Below are 27967 nucleotides of genomic sequence, written 5' to 3' on the forward strand. Positions count from 1 at the left end.
AGACAAATTAACATTCTATCACAATTTTTCATAAATTGGTGTGATCGTTTGTGAAATTGTGATAGTGAGTTACTTATTATTTTAATAAACTTATTGCAATTATATTTATTCCATTATTTTCTAGTACCAATTTATCTATTCATAGTAACTATTTTTTTGGCAAACATTGAGAGATTCACTATTATACCTAATATAGGAGCCCAAATTAAAAAAAAATAATTCTATATGACATATACTTTGGAAACACACCCAAAGCTCATTTACAACATAACAAAAAGGCTTTTAACTTCTTTTAAATTACAAAACTGTCATTGATTTCTTAAAACAAACCCAACCCCAAAACTTTATAAAAAAGGAAAATGCTAGGGAGACCAACTTTAGATACCAACTTGTGTACCAACTCTCTAATAGAGGTGGAGCCCACCAATACAATGGGTCCCATACTCTATTAGAGAGTTGGTACACAAGTTGGTATTTAAAGTTGGTCTCCCTAGCATCACCCTATAAAAAAAGCCCAAAACACTCAATAAGGCATCAAAGTAATTTAATAATTAAAATTAAATTCAATAGGGCCAACTATCATTTTTTGGGTTTGTTTATAGAAATGAAATGGTGTAGGATTTATCTATAATATTAGTGCTAATAATGGATATATGACTAAATATCTCTTGATTTTATCGAATCATGTTGTGACTTGGATTTAGGCTTTAGAGGCTAAAATCTATTTTTGGAATACTAAGAACTTGATTAGGCTCGGACATGTAAATAATAAAAGTCAAGAATATCATAACATAGCAAAGAATCTGAACCCATTAAAAATTGCTCAATACATTAAAAGTTTATAATTATTTAAGTATATAAAAAATAATATAATAACAACATATTAAGGTAATGATTGACTTAATCCAATATTAAGAGTCGTTTAGATTTAATATGAAAGTAGTTATTAACAATTGTTTATTGTTAACTTCCTAATTTTACTAGAAATTTATTAAACTAAACGTCATTTTAAACCTTATCAACAAAGATAACTTATATTTGGCAAAAAAAAAAAAAAAAAAGAAGAAAACTTATACTTCTCTTGCCTATTTTAATTGGATTTATATTCATACAAATTAAAATTCTATCACAATTTTTCATAAATTGGTGTGATTGTTTGTAAAATTGTAATAGTGAATTACATATTATTTTTTAATATCTTATTGCAATTATATTTATTCTATTATTTTTCAGGTACCAATTTACCCGTTAAATCCGAATACTATTTATTTATTTAAAAAAATTAAAAAGAAGAAGAAGAAATAGTTTTTTTAGTTATATACCCACTTCTACTATGCATATTATCCATCTATCCTAATTTATCTAATTTAGATTAAAAAACCTAAAATCATGCAGCTGTCATTTATCTAACTATATTTTATATATGAAATTACTGTTTTATTCTTTTCTATGAATTTGAGAGACAAAAAGCCCAGATTTGCAGGCTGGATTAAATTTAGACAAAAAAAGCCCAAAACCATTTTAATTGCCTCACATGCGAATTTACTTAATTGCCCCTTTTAGCATTTTGGTTTTCTGATTCTCCCTTTCTATCGTTGAAAACCAAAGCAAAGCTTTTGAACGAAGCTCAGTTCATTTCCACGAGCTCCGATCTCTGCCCTTCGTCTCAAAACTCCAATCTTCAGTTTTTTTTGCTTCCATTTCGTTAGGAAATCGTTTTTCTCCTCGTTTTTTATCTTTTAGATTTTTCGAATTTTGTCAAATTGAGATGACCTTCGCACGAAGCCAAGATCCTGATTCATGAGCTCTACGTTTTGTTCTTCGTCTCAGAGCTTCGATTTTAAAGATTTCTAGTTCGATTTCTTGTTCAGAAGTAGTTTTTATCCTCTTATTCTTCTGATCGTTCGAATCGAAGTAAGTGATATTTTTTTTATTTTTCATTTTTTAGCAGTTGAATCAGACCTAGTTTTTATTCTTTGTTTGAGATACACAAAAACAATTTGTTTGTGATTTTGTGCAAGTTTAGAGTTTCAATTTGCTTTCAATTTAGGATTCTGATTTTGAATTGCCAATAGTTAATTTTTTATCTTTATGGATTTGAAATTTCTAAATATTTTAGATGGCATTTTGTCAAATTTTTTTTCTTTTTCCGAATTGATTTAAATCTGATTTAAAGATGTAAATAACGTTCTGATCAGGTTTTGGTTTTGATTTGTGCAGGTTGGAGTTTCGATCTCTGTCCTAGATTTGCAATTGTGTGATTGGTGAGATTTTTGCTTGAAGACGTTTATTCTCATTGGATTTTCAGTTGAGGTGAGGTATACATGGTAAGCTTCGGTGATCAGTTTATCTTTTGTTTCTATGTGTGTTATTTATCTCCTTTTTTATATCCGAATTTGGTTCTGTGATGTGTTGTTTTCATGGTACTGTTTGTTGTCTCTTGTTTCCGGAAAAAGGTTTGCAAATCTTATATGAGAATGAGATTTTGGGAATTCATTTTATGATTGAGTTGAAAAGAAATTGATATTAAACTTGAAAAAAAAATTGATATGGAAGTTGCTATTAATATAGTGCAATAACCTAATTGCAAGGAAACTTTAAGTTAACTGATCATTCTATTACAATTTCACAGCACAACTTATGCAGCAGGAATTTTTAGAATCCTGCAGTTTATCTGTTTTGCATTGAGCATTTGAAGTATCATTTAAACTCGGAGTTGTTTGAAATTTTGACATAATTTAGTTTCACATGCCTTTTAGTTTCACATGCCTTCTTCAATTCTGGAAAGTTTCGTGCCTTTTGGTGCAAAGCTCAATTTTTGGTGCATTTTATCATACAGGACGTACCTGCAGATTTTTCCTTGTGGCTAGTAAAATCAATGAGAAGTTTCTAACCATTTTAAGTTCTTTTAAATTTGTTGATTTCTTCCATTAATCTTTTACCAAAATTTTGTATTGAAACGTCTTGTAGTTTAAAATATCCTTGTTGTTAAAAAAGGTTGAAAACAAAGTCCAACCAACTAAGTTTAATTTTATTGGTTGTTTCCATACCAGCAGTACAGTCTCAATATTTTATCAATAATCCTTCTATTCCTATGCTTTTATTTGACATTTATTCATTTATGCATCCCTTTAACTCACACCTCAGTTTTGGGCTGTGACAGAATTGGCAGTTACTGCAGATGAATATATAGCTTGTTGTATTTTGGCTTCATGTAAGTATTTTTCAAGATTTTATATGCTTTAATCTTTTTGGAAGAATGGTGTTTTTTGTTGTTGTTGTTAAGTCGTTGAATTTCTTATAGGTATGTGCTTCATTTTTGCTTCAATGATTTGTGAAGTTTCAGTGGAATTATTATACTTTTCTGGGTGCACTGTTATTACTGAAGTCATCTGTTATTACCTGTAGTCCACTGCTATTACCGTCAGTCCACTGTTATTACTTGTAGTCCATTCTTACCTCCTTTAACTACTCTTTCTTTTTGTTACAAGTCCTAATACATTCTTTGTCATCATCATTCTTGGTTTTAAATCTGATAATGCTATGATATTTGCCATGGTTTTGGGAGTGGCTTGGGGGTTTGGTTGCGAAATCGTCATCTTCTTCTGTTGTTGCTGTTGGTGGTGGGCTTTGTTCTTGTGATTCTTGTTCCTTTGATCGTTGTGCTCTTGTTTTGTATCTGAGCGTCACGATTTCTTTTCCTGACATCTAGTAAAACAAAGCAGGAATCAGTGGTCATTACCGTAGTTTTGTTGCTAGGTAATAGAACTACAAGATAGCTAGATAAATGTGCATTTGGATGTATGAACACTAGTAAAAGAAAGCAGGAATCAGTGGTCATTACTGTAGTTTTGTTGCTAGGTAATAGAACTACAACATAGCTAGATAAATGTGCATTTGGATGAATGAACATCTAGTTAAAGAAAGCAAGAATCAGTGGTCATTACTGTAGTTTTGTTGCTACGTAATAGAACTACAACATAGCTAAATAAATGTGCATTTGGATGAATGAACATCTAGTTAAACAAAGCAGGAATCATTTGTTGCTAGGTAATAGAACTACAACATAGTTAGCTACAACATGTAGTGGTTTTAGGTATAGAAAATTCAGCTCTGCTTTGCCGACTACTTGTGTAGAGCTTAGTTGAAGATAATCTAATTCTGCATCTTTGAAGATACTGCATATGCATTTAGAACTGGAGTTTCAATAATGCCCTCTTTGGTTGCTCACATTTTGTTGAAAACAAAAAAGAGGAAAGAATTTAATAGAAATTAGAACATACTTTTTTGGTTGTGTTGGTTTAAAAAAGCTAAAAGTCTTAGTTCAACGGAGTATCCTTCCAGCATTTACTTTAGTTAGTTTTGTGTTGAAAGCTAATTGTTATTCCTTGGATTGAAACAAAGTAGTAGTGTATGAACAGTGCCTTTTATTTTCAGTTGGGACTAAGCTGTGCTGGAATGAGTTGAGTTGTACAGCTCTTCCGAGGTGAAAGCTCAATATGGGAATTTTTGATGGATTGCCTGTGTCTCCAGACAAGGAAGTAAGTTCAGTTCATTCATCTTATTGTACTTGTTAATGACTATTTTTGTGGTGGTGTGCACCGGATATGGAGCTCATATTCCCATTTTTCACGTTTGTATTACCTGTTGGAATTGAAATATTGTATTCTCCTCCCATAACAAAGAAGATGATACACAACAACATGCATGTAAGCTTTTAGGAAAAACCTTATGAAAGGCACTGTAGTGTTATTTCTACTGATCAGAAAAAGAAAAAAAAAAAAAGCTGGAGGTTTCTATATATTCATGTCTGGCGCCCTGCATAATGTCAATTTATTGAAATTATACCAATAACCTTGTGAGGTAAGAGCATACGAAGAATTTACAGTAATACATTTCTGCATCTAGAGCTAGAAGCATGGACGGACATATGTAATACAATAATTTAATACAGTGATTATACTTTAGCATGTATGCCATGTTGTGCATACCGCTTCTTGATGTTACTTTCTCATTTTTCCTTCTGTTATATTATGGTAATTTCAGCATTTGAGGGAAGAGATTGCAAATATAGATGAGAGCTGGGCTGCTGCTCGTTTTGATTCATTACCTCATGTTGTCCATATTTTGACATCCAAAGATCGTGAAGTTGAAGTCCAGTTTTTGAAGGAGCAAAGTGATGTTGTTGAGGAGGTTGTGGATGAAGTTGTGCATAACTATCACAGTGGCTTCAACAAAGCAATTCAAAATTATTCTCAGGTTTCTTATAGTTTTCTTGATCAAAATTTATAATGCATTTGTCCCTTTTTTTCTGTAGTCTTTCTTTAATTTCCTATTTTTTAGCATCCACAGTGATAAAAAACTGAATCTTTTAGGTGCTTAATACATTCATATGTTTTCATACAAAAAATAAAAATGTTAAGAATGTTTTTATTTAAAAAAATTGCTGTATCTGCGTTTTATTTTTTCCTTTTGGAGGAAGTGGGGTTTGTCGGAAACAAGAGTTAACTGTTGCATACTTCTATCTCACTCTTTTCAATTCCTTCCAGATCTTGCGGTTGTTCAGCGAATCTACTGAAAGTATTGGTGTCTTAAAGGTTGATTTGGCTGAAGCAAAGAAGCGTCTTAGTGCACGCAATAAACAACTGCATCAGTTATGGTACCGGTCGGTTACATTGCGTCACATAATCTCCCTCTTAGATCAAATTGAGGGCATAGCTAAGGTTTGTCTTATCTTTTCCTGTCTTTAGATCGTATCAGGATCAATGGTATTGGGATAGTTTCAGTCAGTCATAGTAAACTCTTGACCATGATCTTAGCTTTTTGGAGTGTGTGCCAACAGCACTCTGCTTAATCCGTTGTACTTGAGTTGTAATCATATTAGTTTCTCATACTAAATAAATCCATGAGCATGCATACATGTATAGATGTATAATTTTTAATTTGATTCATGTTAATGTATTTGTATCCTGACCTTTAAAACCCATGAATTAGAAGTGCAATTGCAGATTTAACACACACACACACACACACACCCCCGCATCACCTTACTACTCATGACTTAGCTCTATAGTTGCAGATTTAACACACATGGTTTGATACATCTTCATTGTCTGGTATCCAGACCTCGTCATTGAACTACCAGCGAAAAAAAAATTTCCAACTGAATGATCTTCATGCCATTAATTGTAAATTCTGAAGATCTATCATCTATTTCAAATTGTGGCTCAGGTTCCCGCTCGGATAGAGAAGCTGATTGATGAAAAGCAGTATTATGCTGCCGTTCAATTTCATGTTCAATCAATGTTGATGCTTGAAAGGGAGGGGCTTCAAACGGTAGGTTTTTTTTCAAGAAGCATCAAATTTTAAGTTCAATAAGTTTGTCAACTCTTTTTTATTTATTTTTAAGGTGGTAATTTAAATTGATAGCTTCTCTTCAGTTGCAAACCTGGTGGCATTATTCTGATGATAATAGATATTGCATTGTTGTCTGCCTGATGCTCCAGTCTCTTTCTAAAATTTGCCTAAGGGCATCAGGATAGGGCCTTAATAGATTCATGCTTTCTCATTTTTTTTTCCTTGACACAATTTAGCACTGAGAGGAAATATTTCAAAGATACCATTTTAGTTGTGTATATGAGTTGGTAATTATAATTGATTGGCCCAGGTTGGTGCCCTTCAAGATGTTCGCTCTGAGTTGACAAAGTTGCGAGGAGTTCTGTTTTATAAAGTGCTAGAGGATTTGCATGCTCATCTTTACAACAAGGGTGAATATAGGTATTTACTTATCTCTGTCTTGTGGGCTACTTTGTTACGCCTTAGCATCACTTTAGAAATAGTAGTTTTAAGGAAAAAAGAAGAAACATATTTTACATTTTTACGTTATAATCTTCATTTGTTTTGCATACTAATATGGTGGTTCGGAGGTTTTGTGCTGTTTGGCATTGGGGCATTTTTCTAAAATCTATTGGTTTCTCTATTTATAGAGATTCATGTTGGCTGTACATTTTCTGTTTGTTGCTGCTGCTGCTGTTGCATGCTACTCTTGAAGTTTTTCGGGTTTAGCATAAACCTAATTTTGGTTAACCAATCAAGAAAAGGAAAAAGAAAAAAGAAAAGAAACTAATTAAGACCTTTTGCCTTTTCGTTGTTTACTTATTCAATGGAAATGAACAAGAAAAGGTGGAGAAATAACCAGTTTTCCTCTCAAACTCCCTCTCTTCTGAATTGGTGAGATTTGAGAAGAAAGTTGGTCTATAGGAACAGCAGTTGCTAGAATTGTATTTTCTCTTTCTATTCTTTGCATAACAAAAAAAAGGAATAATATTAAAACCTTATGTGCAAGTGAAAAGTGAACCAAACCTCGAGTTAATATCTTACTGTCTAGTTGACTCAGAATTTTATACAAACCTATGCCATTTTGAGACAGAACTCCGACTCTGGGAGCACTTTTTTCTTCTTCTTGAGGAAATTGGTGATTGATTAATTTGCTAGATTTGTAAATCTTTTTTTTTCCTGTCCTATACCATCAGAAGCTATTTCTCAGATATAATCCTTGTGCTGATTATTTTCTGCAGCTCAGCTGCTTTGAGCTTGCATGAAATGGATGATGAGGTACCAACCACCACAGCTGTTGTATTTTCAATGAGTAATTCACAATCCCTGTCTCGAAGAACCAGGTTAAAAGGTGACAATCAATTTGGTATTCATGGAGATGGATCATATAGGACAGGTTCCATTGATGGAGGGTAAGATTAGAAAATTATCTGTAACAGCTTGAAGCTGCTACTATCTTTATTGTTGCATGCTGGGTTTTCATTCAACCAAAAATTTGATTTACATTATATTCGTTTGAAAATTCTATTACATGGTAATTTGTGGATTTCTTTTTGTTCATACTCTCCTCTAGAATCAACGTATGTTCCCATGTCTCAAATTCTTACTTGACATTTTTTCTTTAGCTGGCTTATTTTATGTAGTTAATTTTCTGAAGATCCTCCTGGAAGCATGTATATTTGAGTAGGATAATAATTTCGGTCTTCAGATATGGGGAAGATCCCCAACAAGGTTAAATTGTTGGAGAGAACTTTTTATTGGCTGCTTAATGCCTGTTTAAACTAGTGCTCGGAAAGAAGTTAAAAAATGGTTACTATGGTTTCTCAATCCTAATAAACGGCCAGTTCTTTTTGTGTCTAGGCTTTTCATGATATCCTTTGCAACAATCTTTTCCATCTGTTTGATTGAAAATTTAAATCTACTATGGATGAATTCTGTTTATAATTAGAAGATTGAATTTGAAATATTATTATATTGTGCTTTTCATTTTGTAAATTTATATTAAATTCTGAATGTTTTGTTCAGTTCGTCTTTTGATGGCCCTGATGAGGAGGGCACTCTGGAACTGCACGACGAAGCTACCTCAGATGGGCATAGGGTCAATGGTGATGTCAAAATTGTGCCTCGTGAGATGCCAACATGGCTTCAGTACTCCACCCCAGACGAATTTCTTGTATGAAGACTGATTAACCACATCTCATTTTAGCTTTTGAATGAATTTCTCATTCTTAGTGCTGAAAGTTCTGGGTTTTTATTTGGGTGTAGGAAGCAATAAAGAAAAGTGATGCTCCACTTCATGTCAAGTATCTGCAGACCATGGTTGAGTGCCTTTGCATGCTTAGAAAAGTTGCAGCTGCTGGCGCTATAATATGGTTTGTTCTCTTGTTGATATACTTTTTCCTTGTTTGGTTTGTCGTCTGCTGTATTTCAAGATGATTTATCAACAACTTCTTCGATATTGTTTTCTTCCCCATAACAGCCAAAGATTGCGACCTACAATTCATGAGATTATCACATCCAAGATTAAAACTCATGCAGAGCTTGTTAATTCTTCGAAATCTGGCATTGGGCAGGCTGCCCGACCTGCAAGTGCTGGTCTACATTTCATGAAGGGACAGTTACAAAGTTATCAGTTGCCAAAGCAGAAGCGTCAGAATGGGATATCATTGTCTGGAACTCTTTTGGCGGTAAGCCCTGTCTCACCTGTGATGGCTCCTGCAGGGAAAGCACAGGCTGCGGCTAAAGAACTTCTTGATTCGATTTTAGATGCTGTTGTTCGGATATTTGGTGAGTTACTTTCTGATTGTTATTGTGTTCTTATTATTTCTAGTTTTTAGGTTTTTATTTTTGTACATAATATACTTTTAACGTCGAAACTAAATTCCCTAGCATAATTCTTCAGAGAACCATGTTGTTGTTGGGGAGCTTTTGGAATCAAAGTCTTCTGTTCAAATGGACATGAACACACCAAAATCAATGCCAACAGATGTAAATTGGAATCCCGATTTGGAAGTATCTCAAGTTACTGGAGGCTACAGCATTGGTTTTTCCTTGACAGTATTACAGGTAATCTGTTTCAAGTTTTCGATGATTTATTCCAGATGATGTATCCCGTAATCTGTTTAGGGACATGCATGTTGGTTCTAAAAACTCTTTCATATCCTTTTCTTTTCATTTGTTAAAGAGTGAATGTCAACAACTTATTTGTGAAATCATGCGGGCAACTCCCGAAGCTGCATCTGCCGATGCTGCTGTACAAACTGCTAGACTTGCAAACAAGGTCCCTTCCAAAGACAAGAGGCAAGTAAATTTGTTTTATTTTCATCTAACCATATAATATTCCTTGTTGATTCTGCTTTTACAATATTTAGGTTTTGTTGAGTTTCTTTTCTGTTAAGGTTATGTATAGAACAATTAAAGTGATAACATGGTGGGGAATGTGTTCATTATAACCAACTGACCATGACACATTAGTTAGGTGGTGTTTCTCTGATAGCTGTTATGTATGGATTTCTGTAAGTGGTTGAGGAATAATTCTATAGGCATAATATGTCATTGGCGACATTAGCTCCCTTTTCTTACTCTTCTGGATATCTCCTTTTGCATGGAGTTACTATCTATGGACTCATACCATTTTTTTTCATGATGATGGGTAACAGGAATGGTGCAGAAGAGGGTCTTACCTTTGCTTTTCGCTTCACGGATGCTACTATTTCTATTCCCAACCAAGGTATGCTGGATTTTGCTCCTGCAGTTCCTTTTCCTTTATACACCCACACATGTGCATCACTTAAATATTCTGTATCTATCCCGGCTAGAATGTCAGCCTTATCTAATGGATAACGTCAAATTATGGCGTTCTTGAATTAGATTGATGGTGTGGTTTCAACAACCTTTGTTAAGTTTTATATAGAAATTTAAAGGCAGTTCTGTGTAAGTGATGGTTTATAAATAATTAAATATGAGTGATATGAATGTTGCAAAGTTACTTGGACCCTTCACTTCATCTTGTTGCTTTATACCGCTGTCAATAAGACATGACACAGGTAAGTGGTAAGGGGCACTAGGAATTGCAGATGCATAGAAGACCTTCGGAGAAAGACAAACCCTGATATACTTGGGCATCGACCCTCGTCTGACTCCCATACCCAAGTTCATGTAACATATGTGATTGCACGAACACCTTAGGAAATGAGCTCTATTTGCGTAGTTATTTGATGAGCTACTTGTTATGTATATGAGAAGCATAAACTTCACATCAGAAATCTGATGACACAGGTTTTTTACTTCTAAGGTCCTAATAAAGTCGTTCGTTTTTCATGATAGACACAATAGATTGATATGGTACTTGCTGATTATTGAGCTTGTCTGATGTGTGTTAAAGGTTACTTAATATATTTTATCATTTATCTTGCTGTTGTTTCCTATATTGCTGGACATAAGCATGATCATGGAGTATGCAATGGTTAATTTTGCAAACAATAAATCAGTGCTTATCACCCCAAGGATTGCATAGAGTGACCTTATTGCTTAGATCGCTTTCACCTTTTTCTTATATGTTTGAAATGATTTGTTGTCTGTAACTGAAGATACAGTAGATAATGAAGAAGGATGCTCTTGCCCATCCTTCCACAAATATGAGTCAGTTTGTTATGCAGTGGATTTTTCGAAATCTTTTGCTTTGTGGTGTTTGATACCACAACCAATCCTCAAGTTGGAGTTTCTGTTTAAGACTTTCTTAGGGGTGCTTTTCTAGTTTTAAGACTTTCTCAATAGGCTGCTACTTTCATAAGAAACATTCTTCTGGACTATGGTATTTTATTTTATTAAATTTTTTTTTCTTCCAGTTTTCAACATGTTGTGTGTCTGACATTTCTATTAGTTATTAACATGTTATCATGGCCTGCATCTTCCATTCTCCAGGGGCTGACCTCATTCGTCAAGGCTGGAGTAGGAAGGGTTCAAACGTATCACAAGAAGGTTATGGGTCTGCAGCTATCTTGCCTGAGCAAGGCATATATCTAGCAGCATCTATATACCGGCCTGTTATTCAGGTTTTTATGTTGTTCTTAATAATGTCTTTAAACCCGAGATGTATGATTTGTGCACAGTGGGTTCTTCTTTTGGCCTTTTCTGACTTTCTGTGTTCTTCAGTTTACAGATAAGGTCGCATCAATGCTTCCCAAAAAGTATTCCCAGCTAGCGTAAAGCATCAAAACCTTTTTTTATTATTTTTTTTTTTGAGTGCTTATGCATATGGCATTGATGCTAGTGATTCTTAGTGACTTTCACACTATTTTCATTTTCTTGCTTAATCAAATATTCATCGGCATGTGAAGTGAAATATGTAGGTAGAAGAAAATCCTGTTGAGGAAGGTAAAAGTTGCATGTGTCCAGTAATTGTCCTGTAGGTGGTTCAGTTGTTCCAACTATATATTGAAGCCTATAATTCCTCATATTCATATTTGTATCAACTGTTTCTCAGTTGCCTATCATATATCAGTATTGATTCGCGAGTTTGGGTAGACAGCCAGGAGTCTGAAAGCCATCAGTTTTTATTAAACACACAAGGCAATATGTGATGAAACCCTTTTCATACATAGTCACAATGATAAAGGTTTAACTATTTTAGGGGCAATGTTTCAGGAATATGGGTTTGAAGTTTGCTATCTCTCAACCATTATTTGTAGTCTTACTAATCTCCATGCATAAGCACATGCTGCGTACTTTAAATATTGGAATCCTCCAAAATTTGGGTTCTTGCTGTTTGAAGTTGGTTATGCTTAGGGTGTTAGAGAAGAACTATTGATTAAGTGATCTCTTTGTTTTGTTTATTGATCCACATATGAATTTGGTTCATCTTCTTCATTATCTACCATTCTCCTGTTATTATAGGTGTTGCAATTCCTCCTTTTTTTTAATTATCCATTTGCTTTACTGGAAAAAATTGTAATGCCAACTTCTGAATCTGCAGTAATGATGGATTGCTGGCTTTTGTGGAGAACTTTGTGAAAGACCATTTCTTACCAACGATGTTTGTAGACTACAGAAAAGGCGTGCAGCAAGCTATATCAAGCAAGTTCCATAACTAGTTACTCTACAATGACTCCTTTTGTTTCTATTAACTTGCATAGCATGAAACTATGTTGGCCAAATGATTTCACTCATATGTAGATACTTAAATGTTTAATAATACTTCGGTGTAAGCTATCTCTCTTAAAGGTCTCTTACCCAAGTAAGAGATTAAAGACTCATGCCCTTTTGTATAATTCCTAATTGTTTGCAGACACCATTTCTGTAAACAATAAGAGAGAATTCTATTATTACTGCCTTGCACATTCAGAACATTGAACAAAAGTTTTCTCGTCCATAATATAACAGTTACTGTGCAAGAAAGCAAGTGGAGGAACAGGAATACATAGTTTCTTAATTGTCTAGACATGTTTATTCAGTTTATTAAAAGAGAATTCTTATTTATTTACTTTTCAAAATAATTCCTGCTACTCAAGTGATTTTGAAAGTTGCACTCTGCATTATGTCATAAAATTATGTAAAGATGAGTATGTTTGTGTGACTCATATGGTCACCAGTCCTAATTATTATATTTTTTAAACACCTGATATGGCCATCAGGCTTTTGGGATCTTCATTTGTAATAAAAGATCTGATTTCGGGAAGCATTCTCCTTCTTATAGGTCCAGCTGCTTTCCGGCCCAGAGCACATGCTGCTGCTTCTTATACTCCATCAATTGAGAAGGGTCGACCTGTCTTACAGGGACTGCTGGCAATAGATTATTTAGCAAAAGAGGTAAGTTTTAGGTTTTTTTCAGAGAATTCTTATACTTTATAGTATTGCAGTAGTGTCTCTCTACTCCATTGTAGAACATTTTTTTTAACATCATGCTCAAGTTATTTCACATTTATGGATGAATAATCTTCTTTGAAATAATTTACTCTAGGTGCTTGGTTGGGCACAAGCTATGCCTAAATTTGCTGGTGACCTTGTGAAGTATGTGCAAACTTTCCTTGAGCGAACCTATGAAAGATGCAGGACCTCATACATGGAGGCAAGGATGTTTCCCTTTTCACTTTCCTATTTACTTAGCACAACAATATTATTTTTGGATATGTTATTCTCTGCTTCTTTTCCATTGATTATTTTGTGTTTACTTCTTGTTTTTCTTTATGTTAATGTTTAGAGTATTTAATGTTCTTCAGGATTGGTTGTTTCAGCTGTTGTAGACAAGTTTATCTCTTTCTTTTCTAAGGGAGGAGACGTGGAGTTTAACGGACAAACACTAAATTGACATTGTTTTATAAAAAATTTAGTTTCTGTACAGTTTCCAGAATGATGCCAATCCTAATATAACTTAAATGAATGATGCCAACTGTACACAAATATAAATGTCAACAATTTTAGATTGATTTTCCCATTCTGTCATTTATAAGTTATTGATTCCTGTACCCTGATAAATATTGCTTAAGATGGTTCATAGCCAGTGGGTGGCGCATGCCATGACAAGTGATCGCCTTTATTGTTTCATTCAATTTTTGGTATTCTTCAGGCAGTTCTGGAGAAGCAGAGCTATATGCTCATTGGCAGACATGATATCGAGCAATTGATGCGTCTTGATCCAGCAAGTTCGTGTTTACCAAATGCATTTGGTCAGTCAAATATTGAAAACCATGCTTCGGATTCTGAAAATCTTGAGGTTGAATTAGAACTAAGTGATTTGTTATTGAATTTGCGGCCTATTAAGCAGGTATTTAAATTGCTGTTTGATGTTACAAGTTATTCTTTCCACTTGAATGTTCAACATGTCATTTTTATCTTGTTTCTTGTTTTTATTTGTTCAGTAAAAGATTTTAGATTAACTTCTCTTCAGATCATGTAGTATTGAAGCCTTGCTAATGAAGTAATTGATTTATTCATTGAATGTTAAGATTATGGATTGACTTTCTTTTTCAACTCTGCCTCTCACAGGATAATCTTATTCGTGATGATAACAAACTGATATTGCTGGCTTCCCTTAGTGATTCATTGGAGTATGTTGCGGAGTCTATTGAAAGGCAAGCTCTCATCTGGCCGCAGTCTAGAATTTATTTTGGAATTTTCTTTTATTAGTTTCAGTGGGTGTGCAAATGATCACATAGTGGAAAAACAGGAAACTTGTTAGTTTAACCAAGAAGCAGAAAGATCCTATTCTTAGTCCCTATGCTCTTTTCCATGTGGAAATGAGTTGTGTTATATAATGTGTTATCATGAGAATAATTATGAATCTACTTGTGTGAATGTTATGCTAATGAAATTGTTTGATGCTAACTTTCCTTCCCTAGAAAATGGAAACGCATATCCAAGAACTTATGTTACCTTTATGGATGTGAAGAATCTGTTTTTAGAAGTTTGGTGTTTCACACACTCATGAGGGAAGTTTTAATTCTTTTCAGAACTTGAGCTAAAAGAAGAATCTACAACCCCCTCATTTGCTGATTGATCCCATTCGTTTTCAATTTGCACAAGTCTCAACCTCAAACATAGGATCATTTTGATATTTTTATTCAGTTTGGCATCCTACATTTGTTTCATATTTCAGTGAAAAGTTAGCTTTTAAATCTTTTCAGTAGCAATTTATTTATGATAGCTTAAATGGAGCACAATTTTGTGCATTACATAGGCTTGGGCAGACAACCTTCAAAGCTCCAAATCAAGTAGAAGAGAGTGGCAAGAATCATCATCAACGAACAACTAGTGCTGCATCCAGGGATCTAGCATCATTTGCAGATGAGTATAGAAAATTGGCAATTGACTGCCTCAAGGTTTTACGTGTTGAGATGCAATTGGAGACAATTTTCCATATGCAGGTATGTGAGATGTTCACAAATAGAGTCTAGTTTGAGAGCGATACATGTTAGAATTGTCCTGCAATAAGAATAGCATCTTAGGACTGAAAATTGTGGTTTAAACAGGAAATGACAAATAGGGAATACATGGAAGATCAGGATGCGGAAGAACCAGATGACTTCATTATTTCACTTACTGCACAGGTTAGCTCATCTCCAGCTTTAGCAGATTGGAAACACTATACACTACTGCTTTTGTACTTTTCTCTCTTGATTTGGAGGGATATGCTAAACACAGAAATGACTATACCCTACTGCTTTTTAAAGGAAATGTATTTTAATAAAGGAATTAATTCCTTAAGAACCACTTTTTCTGAGTGCCACGTTTTCTTGGAAATGGACCTTACATTTTATTTGTGTTTCTCTACCCATAGATAACACGCAGAGATGAGGAAATGGCACCTTTTGTTGCGGGAGTGAAGCGGAATTACATATTTGGTGGAATTTGTAGCATTGCAGCAAATGCATCCATCAAGGTTTGTACCTTCTATAGAATCTGTTGTTAGATCATTCATGAAATTCCATCTGCTGGTGTTGCACATTGTAGTTTCAGAGATATATCCTATATACTATATGTACTTGTACATTTCTTCTTTTCCTTTCAGACTGATTTTTTTTTTCCTTCTGTTGATTACCGAATGCTGATGAGAGATAATGCAATCTTAACAGGCTTTGGCTGATATGAAATCCATCAACCTTTTTGGGGTTCAGCAGATATGTCGGAATTCAATTGCACTGGAACAGGTAAGTCATTTTCTAATCCATATCTGATATGGTTTAATGCATTTCCTAATTGCTGGACGTATTTGATAAATCTCACTCTGTTAATCCTTCAGTCTGTCAACGAATAGATCTTGCCATGAAAGTTTTCCCTTTAAATAGAATATCATTAAGTGGAATGGAACATGACTCTGTAGGGCATATAAGCTTGTGATGAATCATCGTTTGAGTGATTGGAATCGAGAAGCCTTTTCTAAAAGACTGATCAATTGGGAAGTTGCATTGTCTTTCATGTATAAAGGGGATAGAGAGATAAGTGTTATGGTATTCTGTTTCACTTCATGCTAAGAATTGCATTTGCTTATCATATGTTGAAAATGCCCGGGACAAATGCACTTCCCCATATACAAAACCACCTCATTAATAAATGCCCAAGGAACATGGTGAATTCCTTTACCTCCTGTTGGTCTTGCTGGAGTTTGGTATCATTCTCTAGAGGGTTGACTTAAGAGCTAGTCGTCATATAATTTTTAACCTGGTTGGTTTTCGCTTCAATCCATAAACCCTCCCTGAATGTTGAGATAAAGCTTTCTGATTTTGATCTTGAATTTAGTAACTTTACCACCTTCTTGTTATTATTGGCATTGCAGTCCCTGGCTGCTATCCCATCAATTAACAGTGAAGGTGTACAACAGAGGCTAGATCATGTCCGGACTTACTATGAACTACTAAACATGCCATTTGAGGCAAGTCATCGGTATCAAATTTTTTTATTTTACTCTGCAAGTTTTGTATTTTCCAGTGATCAATATTTTCTACCTATTTGTAGGCCTTGCTAGCCTTCATCACAGAGCATGAGCACTTGTTTACTACCTCAGAGTTAGTCAATAAATCTCTCTTAACTATTTATTATGTTCAGACAAACAAGTGTAGCTGCCGAATAACAAGTTACATTTCTCTGACAGGTACGCAAATCTTCTAAAGGTCCAGGTGCCAGGAAGGGATATTCCTGCCGACGCCCAAGATCGTGTATCAGAGATTTTATCCCGCTAGCGTTCTTTTGGATTTCTTTTTTGTTTGCCAAGATTGGTGGGTTCTTTGTACTGGAAAAGGTGCTAGCATGCATGTAAAGTGTTGGTCATTATTTCTCAAATTGGCGGTTGCAGCAAAAGCAGGTACAAAAGCAAATTTTGTGATAGTTGCCACCCAACATGGGAGACCATGTTGTGGCAATTTTAATTTTTTTTGTTGCTGAACTGTAGAATGATGAGATTAATACCGTTCTTTCTGTTTTTTATTATTTGTTCAATTTTTTTGTATTTATGTTTGCAATCTGTAAGAACTTAATGGTTAGTATAAAAGCCAATGTAAATTTCATGGTAGTTAATAATAGTAAATCATTTGTATCTCGATGTATCAGTTTATCCAAGTACTAGGACTGGGTTACACGTCAACCCGGTTGATCGAATTTCACTTTGAATATCTGCTGTTTGATTGAAAATGCTTTTACCTTTTCTAGAAGCACTTCGAACAAGCCCTAAATATGGTTCTGCCGAGTGAATGATTTACTGACATCATGATTTTACTCTTGTATGATTGTATTACTTAGGGATGGAATGAGATTGGACATTGTTTTTCTTTAATCAAAATAACTGTGTAAAAATGGTCTGAGTTCGAAGCCCGAGGTTCAAGATCCGACTCAGGGTTTAAGCCTTAAGGCCTAGGCCAAGGTCTTGGGGTAATTTGGGTTTTCAGTCCAGTCAAATCCACTTCAACTGCTGTTTCTGGCCCCAAAACAAGATTTTGATTTTATGAAAGAGTATCACAAGACAAGTACTGTTACTTCGTAAATCTTTCCCATTTAATTTTTTTAATTTTAATTTTTTCGATATGTCCCTCGTGTATTTTTGGCCTTATAAATGATGAGCAAAAGAACTGGGCTGGTAATAGCATTTCCACATAAAAATCATTGTAGATCTCCCAATCCATGCATCACGCAAAACCAAGGCCCAGAGCCTTCACCCTTTCAAGTCCAGACTTCCAATTTCAGTTGATAAAAAAACACATATGGCTACAAAACAATATGCTACAAAGGTTGTGATTCTATACACGTTACTATTCAGCATGCATCTCATTCTGAAATTTTGAATTCACTCTCAACGCCTTCTTTGCTAAGTTGCGGATATCTTCCCTACTGGATTCGACTGATATTCGTACAATCTCATTCAGCCCTCCACTGGATATGAAATCTCTTGCATTGTCCTCTGCATGAATAATAGATCATAGAATTACTGCCTTAGTAGTTTATGATCTGAAAGGTAAAAAGGTTCATTCATCATCCTAAGCATCAAAATTTCTAAACCTAGAAAGTGCAGCATCTGACCAAATTGTATACGAATTTGTAACACCCGTCACAGTTTTTCTGCTGCTTGTGTTTACTAGTTGAATTATTCATTAAAACTTTCAAAAACTTGAGGAATGTAATGTAATCACTATTGGTTGTCTGATTGATTTGAAATATGTAAAATTCTCAGTCAAAAATGCTTAAGTTCAGTCAGTGGGATTATTACCATTTTGTGCCAAATGGCAGAGAGCAAGCTCCATATGGCGTTGTGTTGAAGTTGAGGTAGTCTTGGAGTTTCCAATCAACCAGGCAAGGGCACCATCTTCCATCAAAAGTGAACGACCTTTTCTGTGTCCTGCATATGTTACACTCAATAAGACGCAGCGTTTAAATGTACACAACTACAAAAATGGCAACTTCTACCAACCTTGAAGAATTCCACGGGATTCACATTTTGCGAAGTTAGCCAGCCCTCTAGCAACCTGAGCAACAACATCGCTACTCCCGGACCTCGCCATTCCCAAGAGTGCCTTAATGCCTCCATCTTCTTTCAGCATCATGTGTAATCTTTCTGTAATTAACAAAAACCACGCATGCCTCCATCCATTTAAAAGGAAACTTGAGAGATAACATAATAAGATACACTTGGAGTTTAAACCATGTTTTGAGTACTCAACCACGTATGGCATAAACGATATGATGATGCTAATTAGTGATTCGGTTCAAGGAAAGATCATTCGGTACTTCAAAGTTAAACCGTGTGCCCATATGCTATGTACAGAAGTTCTTGACTATGTACAGAAGTTCTTGACTATGTACAAAAGTTCTTGATAAAGTACTCTAAAATCATCTTATGCTTACCATTTCCGCATAAATTAGCGAGTGCTCCAGCAACCATTCTAAGAGTTTGTGGATCATTTGTCTTGCATGCTGTATCTGCTAGTAGTTGAGCTCCACCTCTGCTCATAATTAAGCCTTGATTTACCTCTGAGAAGAGTTAAAAGAGAAACAAAAGACAAAATAAGAAGAGGAGGATATAAATTAAGGAAAATGATCAAAATTCAACACTCTAACATCAATTTCTTTCCCCACCCCTCCAAAGCCCCAACCTTTTACTGCCTAGGGTCTTGCCTTTCCTAGAATTAAGGAGTCATTTTCTGCCGACCTTACTACAAGACCACAAGATAGCAGGCAATACATAGTTTTATATTTGTCAATAAATGTGCAGTTCAATGTTCATATAATCAGCAACTCCAATGGTATATGCTTAATAATCAGATTGGTTTGCATTTTCCACAAGCATGCTACAGTGCGTGAAAAAAGGAATCAGGTTTACCATTCATTGCCAAATTGGCAATGGCCCCAGAAGCCACTCTAAGGATAGTTGTATTTTGTGAGGATCGCAACAGCATAAGCAAAGCATCTAAACCGCCTTCCTCCACAATCTTTGCCTGATTAGTATCTGAAAATAAAGGAAAACCTTAATTGGTACACATAACTAAATCCTCAAGTTAACTGTTGGCCCTGTGACAGGAGCAGTGATAGATCATGAAAGAGACCTTTCAAATCAAATGCATAAAAATATGCCATAGAAGATCACTATTATAATTTATGAGAAAATCAAAGTAGCATGCATCAATTTTATAGGAACACAAATTTTTTTCCCATTAGACTGATTTTCTGATGTCAACCTAATAACACAAGGCATTTGATTGTGGGGATTAAGATTTTCTCTATTTAACAGTGGGATTAAAGATAATTGGCAAATAAGGGTAAAAAATAGTTGTTGAATAACGCCCGCATCAAATATTACTGGCAATATTATGTAGTTATTAATACAAGATCAATCTACTGGAAGTTATTTTGACTGCTTTTAATTTTTGTTACTGAAAACATCCAAAAATAACTTTGTTGTTGATTAGGCAAAACAAATAAACAGCTACTTTCTATCACGAAATGTGTGCGCTGCTTTCTATCAAGAAGTGCGTGTTTGCGTGTGGCTAGAAACATAAGTAGCATGTATGTACTGACACATACCCAAGAGCTAACGAAATTTGATATTAAGATTTATATAATATATATTCTTCTTGACAAATGACAAGCAGTGTTAGTACTTCAACCAATCTTTTAACATGAACACTCCTTTTTTTCATTTCTTTTTTGGCCTGAATATGAATATTCTTTTACTTGGCCCATATTTACATATTTTATTTTTATTCTACTTGGATCTAAGCAAAATCTGGATCATACTTCGAGTTAACCTGTCCCATATCTTAACCAAATTCCAGAATAAGAACTTCCGTGAAACAGATGCATGTCTTTCTTTAACAGAAACACTAACAGATGCATATTACATAAAGGTAGAATAATGCTACCCAGTTAAATGACCAAATGGGCTAATTTTTCTGGTTTTCTGCATATTACACAGCTACAGTACGTCCTATGTTTTTGCATGATGAGAAAACTAGAAAAATGTTCTCCAAAGAGTTCCCGAGAAATTTCATCTAGTAAAATCAAGTTAAGACAAGGTAATTTGCAAAAACTATAAACTTAAGGACGACAGCAATTCATAAAAGATGGAGGGAAAGGGGGAAAAGGTCAGATGCAGAATGCCCATGAAGCACATTGCAATAATAATACCGTCAACTCCTTTGAAAGGGGATGAAAAGCATGCATTTATCCGCTAATATAGAATAGAAAATGCGTACCTTCAGCTGCAAGATTGGCTACCACCTTCACAGCATGGGTTTGGACATCTGAATCTTCGGATGTCAACAATTGCAAGATCTTTTGAAGCCCCACTGAATTCATTTAGTGAATTAAATTGTCAACGGAAATATTTCAATGAGTGGAATTGGAAAAGGCAAAAATAGTTCTCCAAACTTTGTGGCTTTATTATATAATAAATCTTACTCTCTTCACATAATTTTGCAATTGTGGCCCTCTGACCAGAAAGTGTATCCCTTGATGGATTTGAATTGTGTAATCCCATTGGATTCCCAAAAGCAGAAGATCCTTTATGTATATTTTCCTTCATATATGATTTCTTGTCCTGGAGAACTTCAAATATAAGAACTTATATTTTAATGATGAACATCATATTTTTGAAAATGCATTAACAACTTGCCTCAAAATCATCTTCTTTCTCTGGTACAGCCTTCTTTAATTTGACCAGCTCATTCTCTACAGACTTCCTTTGCTTCTCTTCAATTAAAAGTCTTTGCTTCACATCTTGAAGTTCTTCACTGAGTCTTGCCTTTATAGTCCCAATTACAGAAAAGATCATGAATAATTTAGTATCTCAACCTTAACTGAAAACTAAACTCATTTAAACCGTAGGTGCAAATGCATGACCACATCAAAATCAGTATTAGTCTACATGTTGAGGGGGAAAAATACTGAGCCATACTTTTCCTTTTTATATGTTAACCGTACCTTCTCCTCTGATAGATCAGTACGCTCTAATTTCAAGGACTGAACTTCATTTACAGCTTGTTCATGTAGCTGATTCATTTCTTGTAACTTCACTTTAAGTTCACCAATCTCCTTCTTCCCCTGGATTTTAAACCACAGAGCAACATATTTTAGTAACAGTATGTGTGTAAAGGAGTCTTGAATTTTGGAGAATCATCAAACCAGGGAGAATAAAGGCAGATAGCGGCTGCATAAAAACTTTTCCCAACTCAATAAAAAGTACAATTTTAATTATTTAGGGATTAATTTTTTTTTTTTGGCCTATATACATGTTAAAAATAATAGTATTGGATAAATGCCACCAGAAGCACACTGGACTCTTCCAAATACAGGGCACATCACAAAGGGCTCATCTAGTAAGTTTTAGGGATAAGTTTAACCTGCATTGAGTTTTGATGATCACGTTGCTTCTTCACCAAATCCAATTGTTCTTCCAGATCTTCAAAACGGGCGTGATCATCCTCCAATTGTTCTATTAACTCAGATATTTTTTTCTCATACATCTGAGTAGTTTCGGCAAGTGCTAACTGATATGTAGAATTTTGCATCTCATGTTGCTACAAAAACAGTGATTATGGTTTGTGGTCAGATATAATGTTTCCATCATGCACAAAAAAAGAAAAAGAAAAAAAAAAAGACCATAATTCAAAGTTTTCAAATAAAATACAAACATAACGTGAATGAGTAATGCATAAGAAATCACACTTTAAAATTCCATTTCCAAAATAAAAAAAATAAAAAAAATAGCATGCCAAGGATATTACAGAAAACTGTTAAAAGTTAAAAAGGGAAAAAAAAAAGATATGTTCTATGAGAAATGCATGAATAACTTACTTGAATAGTCTTCTGACCTTCAGTCAGAAGAGTTTTCACCGCATCCAATTGCTCCTCTGCGCGTTCAGCACGATCATGCTCTTCTTCTAGCTGCTTAATCAACTTTGCTATTTTCTCCTCATACAACTGAGTGGTATCAGCTAATACTTTCTGATACATAGAACTTTCAAGCTGGTGTTGCTATAAGAACAACACTATAAGTATTGTGCTCTGCTCATAAAGGTCAAAATATTTTATTATGAAAACAGTATAAACTCTACATATGTGTGTCTGCTGCTGCATAAATGATTTGTCTATATGATACTTTTTGTTTTGTTTACCATTATTCTAAAAAGCAAAGTTGGGATGTGGGCCACCAATAATGAGAAAAGAGACTAGCCACTAGAATGGTAGAACCAACATCGATAATCATGATCACAATCTCGCCTCAGCAAGATTGACAAGGAAATAACTAGATGAATAGCCATCAAAATGAAATGAAGATGGAAGCCAACATTCTCGCACTGTATCTTGAAAAAGGAAATACCTTGCCATGTTCTGAACTTGCTTCAAGCTGTGCAACCTTATCATGCATCAGATCACTGTGTTCTTTCTGACGCTTCAGCTCATCTAAAAGATCCTTCAGATCCAACTCCAAACGAGTATTGTCCTTCTCCAAAAACTGCAAGCATGCAACAGATATTATAGAAGGAAAAGACAGACCAAAAGACTCAAATATGTGTTACATCCAACCCTCATCATATTAAGGCCAGCATTCTTCAACCAAATTACAAATATGGTTTCTAGGAGAGACAACTACCTCAGACCTTGAGATTAGATTTTGTTTGGCCTCAGAAAAAGAGTCTTGACATTCTCTCAGCTGACTTTCCAATTCAAATTTGTTACTGTCCAACAACTTCTGTTGCCTTTCCATTTGTGCAGTGAGATGGTCTACTTGGTTCTCAAGCTTCCGACATAGACTTTCATAATCAAATTCTTCTTTAAGTTTCACCATGTTTACTATTTTCATTGCCTGCAAAAGAAGTAACACCATGTCTTGTATGAAATATAAGTTTCTTGCCAATTAAATAAATGAGCTAAACTAATAACATGACATGACATCAGCAGTTCAAAGTATTAAAATTATGAAACCAAAAACAGATACTAGAATTTACATTGGAACTCAATTTAGCCATACATTAGGGTTAACATAAACTTCAATGCCTTCTTCCTTGTTTGTATATTCTATTCTCTTCCTTGTAAATACATCACATACTGAGACACAAAACGAAACCTGGACAAACTGATAGTTGGTGTTCTATAACCAAGGCAAGACCAGATAATTGAGCTGATTACATCGTCAACTAGCCTGACTTTGGAACTAGGTAGACCCCTTAGACCATTTTCCTCAACAAAAAAAGAAAAAGAAGGCCTGGAATTCTTTGACGGGGTAAATGATACAACTAGAGGCAGGGATATAAATTTTTGTCACAAAACCAGCAGACTCATTTCTTAACATTTTGAACTCAAATTAGGCCACATGGTTCCATTCCTCATCAATACTAATTTATTGAAAAGAAATGCTACCTGACAAAGTCTAAGAAGAAAATAATGCATTTACATGCTAGTTTTCATCATAATATATAAACTTCCAAATCCTTACAATAAAATGTATTGAACAAATTGAAACTGAAGTTCCAAGGCATTAAAAGAGAGATGAAACAATCTTCCAAATCCTCACCCGTTGTCCAAACATAATTGTGCTAGTGGTCTCTGCATAGTGCCTTGCTGATGGCCCAATCGTTATTATAAGTGAAGTCCTCGCAGAGCCTATTTAGTAGAAACAATAATGCATTTCCTTAAAGCAAAATCATAAAAAATAAAAATAAAAACTGCAATTATACTATCAAATTTGAAGAATAACATATATAAACATACTATCAAATTACTGTTTCTCACTGGTCTCACCAAATGACCAAATGATATTCTCAAGCAATTAATTAAGCCCAAATACATAGCAAAGAACATTATCGATGTAATAAAAATGATGCAAAATAAAAATTATATACATATAAAAGATATAGAGCAGAATGTTAGATATCTGGGACAACCTCCAAATGAATCACGAAGCAACCTCGTAAGCTTAGAATCTCTCGTAGGGATATGTGGACTGTTTTCCGCCAATGCATTTATACATTTTCCAAGGGAACTGAGTGAAAGATTTATAAATTTAGCCTCCTCGAGCAAGTGGCCCTCACTGCCTGCAACATGAGAAAAATAATGTCAGGAATAACAATGCCATCAAACCAAGATGCCACCCCAGAATTTTACAACTGAAAACTGCAGATTATTTCAAGAAAGAATACATGCTATCTGGCTTAAATTAACACAAGATCATGCTTCCAACACAAGATATGTAGAACCCAGCAACACTTATGGAAAGACCTCGAGTGAAATTAATAATGCTTAGTGTTGAGTCCTAAAAGTGATTGTCATAAATAATTTTAAAAATGCCAATAATCTTTTAATAATGGAAAAACAAGTGGGGGGAAATGAGAGCTTAAAGTACTACTTCAGGTGTACAGTATCGACGACAAACCAGATTTATCTATTCTTTCAGATCCTGCAAGATCGACAATCAGCAACTTGCTTCTTCGAACTATAGGTACACTATTTCTACCAGATAAATCAGCCCTAGAGGCTTTTTCTTGAGAAATCATCTCATCTACAGCATTCTCTTGCACAGCTCTGCGAATGAAAACCTGTAAACATAAAAGATTCAAATAATGAATAAGTCCAGATCACTGTTATTCAAAGAAACAATGTCTAGCAAGCATTAATCAATAAACCCAAAATTATACAACAGACCCACCATGAGAATCGCATGGCTACGTGAAGATTCCGTATTCAGCTTCGTGTTAGCTGCATGACGGTTTGCCTCACCAATTTGCAGAAGTTGTAAAAAGTGATCAAGATCTTTAACTCTTACTACTGAAGCACCAGGAAGTGACACTTCACCAGTCTTGGGGTCCTCACTAATAGGAATATTAGTCTTTTCTGGTGCAAGCAAATCTTGAATAGATTCCATGTACAACTGGAGCAACAAACACAGTTCTTCATAAATGAGCAATCACCCAACATGTGGTAGTAACATGACTATCTACTTCAACATATAAGGGATCATATGACAAGTAATCTTTAGAATTTTGGAACAAGTACCAACTGAGAAAATATAAGTTTATGTTCATAATAGTTATTGAAAGATATGGCAGGCACTTAAACTGCAAACAATATATAATGACAAGGGTTTGACTGAAAACAACTATATTTTCAGCCATTCTTCTTCTACTGGATAAGAAGGACAGAGTTCTACTAGAGATGGTGGAAGTTCACACCTTCCTGATAGTAATACCTCATCATAGTCTCATACAACAAATTGACAAGTTGATGTGATGGGCCTTAAACTGCACACATTGTTTACTGGACCCATGTTCAAATCCATGAAATTATAGCTTACACCTCCAGGTTCACCAGTACTTTCCTAAGTTGTTATTAAGACTTGCAAAGTTCTACTGAATTCCAAAACTTTTTTTGTTTTTAGCAGTGTAGCGTTCAACTCAAGAAATGAAAAGTTTCAATTAAGATTTTACATGGAGCAGTGAACAAAACCACGCTAACGGTGGAAATCTAGCACTTCAACAATAAAGTTTGCCCTGAACTTTGACACAAAACCCTGACCATAGTGGATAGTGGATTATCAAACTCTCTAAGAAGTTCATATGAAGGAACAACAAACACAAAACACATAAGGAAATGTTGATGTAACATAGATTGCTACCTGCAAGTAGGAAACTTCCACGCTATCATTAGCTGGAGTTGTATTCGAAATTATGTCCTCCAAAGCTCTAACCATAATACCACGCTCAGATGGGTCATCTTTACCCAGACTGCCAACTGTGTAAGTTTTCCCGGTACCGGTTTGGCCATAGGCCATAACTGTCCCATTATATCCATTCAATACACTCTGCAAAAGAATATCAAAATTGAATGTACATAATTAACATGGCATCCAAAAATTTTAAAGATAAATTTCTTCTGCGATAATGACAAAAGTAAACATTGGCTTGAAATTAACCAATGAAATAAAGATATCCAGACAGGTGCAATAGAACGACACATTGAGCATTTCAACACCTGACATGAATATATATACTGGGCCACTCACCTCAACTACAGGTTTTGCCACTACTTGATAAACACGATTTTGGGAGGCAGTTTCAGTAAAAACTTCATCAAATCTATAAGACTCAGAACTCCAATTGTTCTTTCTCAACTTTAGCCGCTTCAGCTACATTATACATAGAGAGAAAATCGATACTTTTAATTTATTAGATTATTAAATAAATATGCTTTAAGAATCAATCATCATAATTCTGGGAAAATGTCACACTTCAAATCACCTCTGGCTGCAACTCAACACTGTCTGCGTAATCAGAATCCGAACTCCGGTCCTCGATATTTCTCGGTCGAAGCCTAACAGCAACCCTCACTCTTCCAGGCTCTGTTGGAAATTATGAGCCAAACCAAACAAAGACAAACAAAATACTTTTTTTTTTTAAATTTAAATTTTGTTCATTGCTCTAAGACTCTAAAACTCACATCAGCAAAATCAAAGTTGAAATGTGCTTGATATCAATTTCGATTAACAAGAACATAAATTCCAAAATTCAAAACTAAATGAGAGAGAGAGAGAGAGAGAGAGAGAGAGAGAGAGGGAGGGAGGGAGACCTTGCTGATAGTCGGGGTTAGAGTGGGGAGTTCGAGAGTTGGGAGTAACGGAGCGCCGTGAGCTTGAAGACGGCTTAGAACGATGGCTATGGGCTTGTGACGACGTCGTTTGTCTACTGGAGTGAGTAGGAGGGACTTGCTGTCTCTCAGACCTCCCACTAACACCGTTACTGCCATTATTATGCACCGCTGCCACTGCTGTTGCCGACGACGATGATCGTACAGAAGACGAAGACGAAGAAGACGAAGAAAAGGAAGCAGCCATTGATTTCTGAAATCAATTCTGAGTCAGTAAATCCAGATGCAGAGAATTGCAGAGCAAGAAGATTCTCGAGCTTTATTATGATTCATGAGAGAGAGAGAGAGAGAGAGAGAGAGAGAGAGAGAGAGTGTGTGTGTGTGTGTAGAGGCCGGCACGACGGAAGAGAGAGAAAGAAAGAAAGAATAACAAATGAATGAGAGAGAGGGATTGCGATTTGCGAAGCGCAAATTAGATATGAAAGAAACTGGTTCCCGCGTTGTGGGTTACGTTTGAGGAGACAAGAGACGGCCGTTATATATTTATTTGGTGTTTATTTTGCTGTTCTTTTTC

General features: G+C 35.0%; 2 protein-coding genes across 6 annotated transcripts; one reads left to right on the plus strand and one right to left on the minus strand.

Moving 5' to 3' along the window:
• LOC18786807 (exocyst complex component SEC8) lies at positions 1597-17372 on the plus strand. 4 transcript variants are annotated; one of them, XM_020556170.1, is made up of 29 exons: positions 1597-1914; positions 2221-2327; positions 3164-3214; positions 4438-4541; positions 5047-5259; positions 5550-5723; positions 6232-6336; positions 6668-6777; positions 7578-7748; positions 8362-8509; positions 8602-8708; positions 8816-9123; positions 9239-9402; positions 9521-9636; positions 9996-10066; positions 11260-11390; positions 11491-11540; positions 12311-12411; positions 13031-13143; positions 13295-13402; positions 13901-14098; positions 14320-14405; positions 15011-15197; positions 15303-15380; positions 15611-15712; positions 15906-15980; positions 16607-16702; positions 16786-16835; positions 16922-17372. In XM_020556170.1, exons 4-29 carry the CDS (start codon positions 4500-4502, stop codon positions 17007-17009), a joined length of 3192 nt encoding a protein of 1063 aa, XP_020411759.1. In that variant the 5' UTR covers positions 1597-1914; positions 2221-2327; positions 3164-3214; positions 4438-4499; the 3' UTR covers positions 17010-17372. The 4 variants fall into 4 exon arrangements, with proteins under 4 accessions (XP_020411759.1, XP_007218908.1, XP_020411760.1 ...); XM_007218846.2 differs by having other exon boundaries at positions 2221-2313; XM_020556171.1 differs by lacking the exon at positions 3164-3214.
• Positions 18053-27961, minus strand: LOC18785463 (kinesin-like protein KIN-UC). 2 transcript variants are annotated; one of them, XM_020556174.1, is made up of 21 exons: positions 27376-27961; positions 27048-27148; positions 26813-26935; positions 26426-26611; positions 25460-25681; positions 25187-25349; positions 24699-24848; positions 24329-24417; positions 23408-23620; positions 23135-23269; positions 22609-22779; positions 22155-22331; positions 21736-21855; positions 21428-21556; positions 21214-21352; positions 21009-21101; positions 19637-19762; positions 19162-19287; positions 18728-18871; positions 18527-18655; positions 18053-18220 (listed from the first exon to the last, which is right to left on the minus strand). In XM_020556174.1, exons 1-21 carry the CDS (start codon positions 27638-27640, stop codon positions 18072-18074), a joined length of 3150 nt encoding a protein of 1049 aa, XP_020411763.1. In that variant the 5' UTR covers positions 27641-27961; the 3' UTR covers positions 18053-18071. The 2 variants fall into 2 exon arrangements, with proteins under 2 accessions (XP_020411763.1, XP_007221041.1); XM_007220979.2 differs by having other exon boundaries at positions 22609-22788.

This window comes from Prunus persica, chromosome G2, assembly GCF_000346465.2.
Source record: "Prunus persica cultivar Lovell chromosome G2, Prunus_persica_NCBIv2, whole genome shotgun sequence".
Classification (NCBI taxonomy): Eukaryota; Viridiplantae; Streptophyta; class Magnoliopsida; order Rosales; family Rosaceae; genus Prunus; species Prunus persica.

Excerpts from the sequence above, each read along its gene's own strand:
- LOC18786807 (XM_020556170.1), top strand. The coding sequence starts at position 4,500 with ATGGGAATTTTTGATGGATTGCCTGTGTCTCCAGACAAGGAA. Across the intron at positions 9,637-9,995 it reads GTCCCTTCCAAAGACAAGAG|GAATGGTGCAGAAGAGGGTC; the intron begins GCAAGTAAATTT and ends GATGGGTAACAG. Across the intron at positions 15,713-15,905 it reads CAGCAAATGCATCCATCAAG|GCTTTGGCTGATATGAAATC; the intron begins GTTTGTACCTTC and ends CAATCTTAACAG.
- LOC18785463 (XM_007220979.2), bottom strand. The coding sequence starts at position 27,640 with ATGGCTGCTTCCTTTTCTTCGTCTTCTTCGTCTTCGTCTTCTGTACGA. Across the intron at positions 22,789-23,134 it reads CAAGTTCAGAACATGGCAAG|CAACACCAGCTTGAAAGTTC; the intron begins GTATTTCCTTTT and ends TTGTTCTTATAG. Across the intron at positions 19,288-19,636 it reads TGCCAATTTGGCAATGAATG|AGGTAAATCAAGGCTTAATT; the intron begins GTAAACCTGATT and ends AACTCTTCTCAG.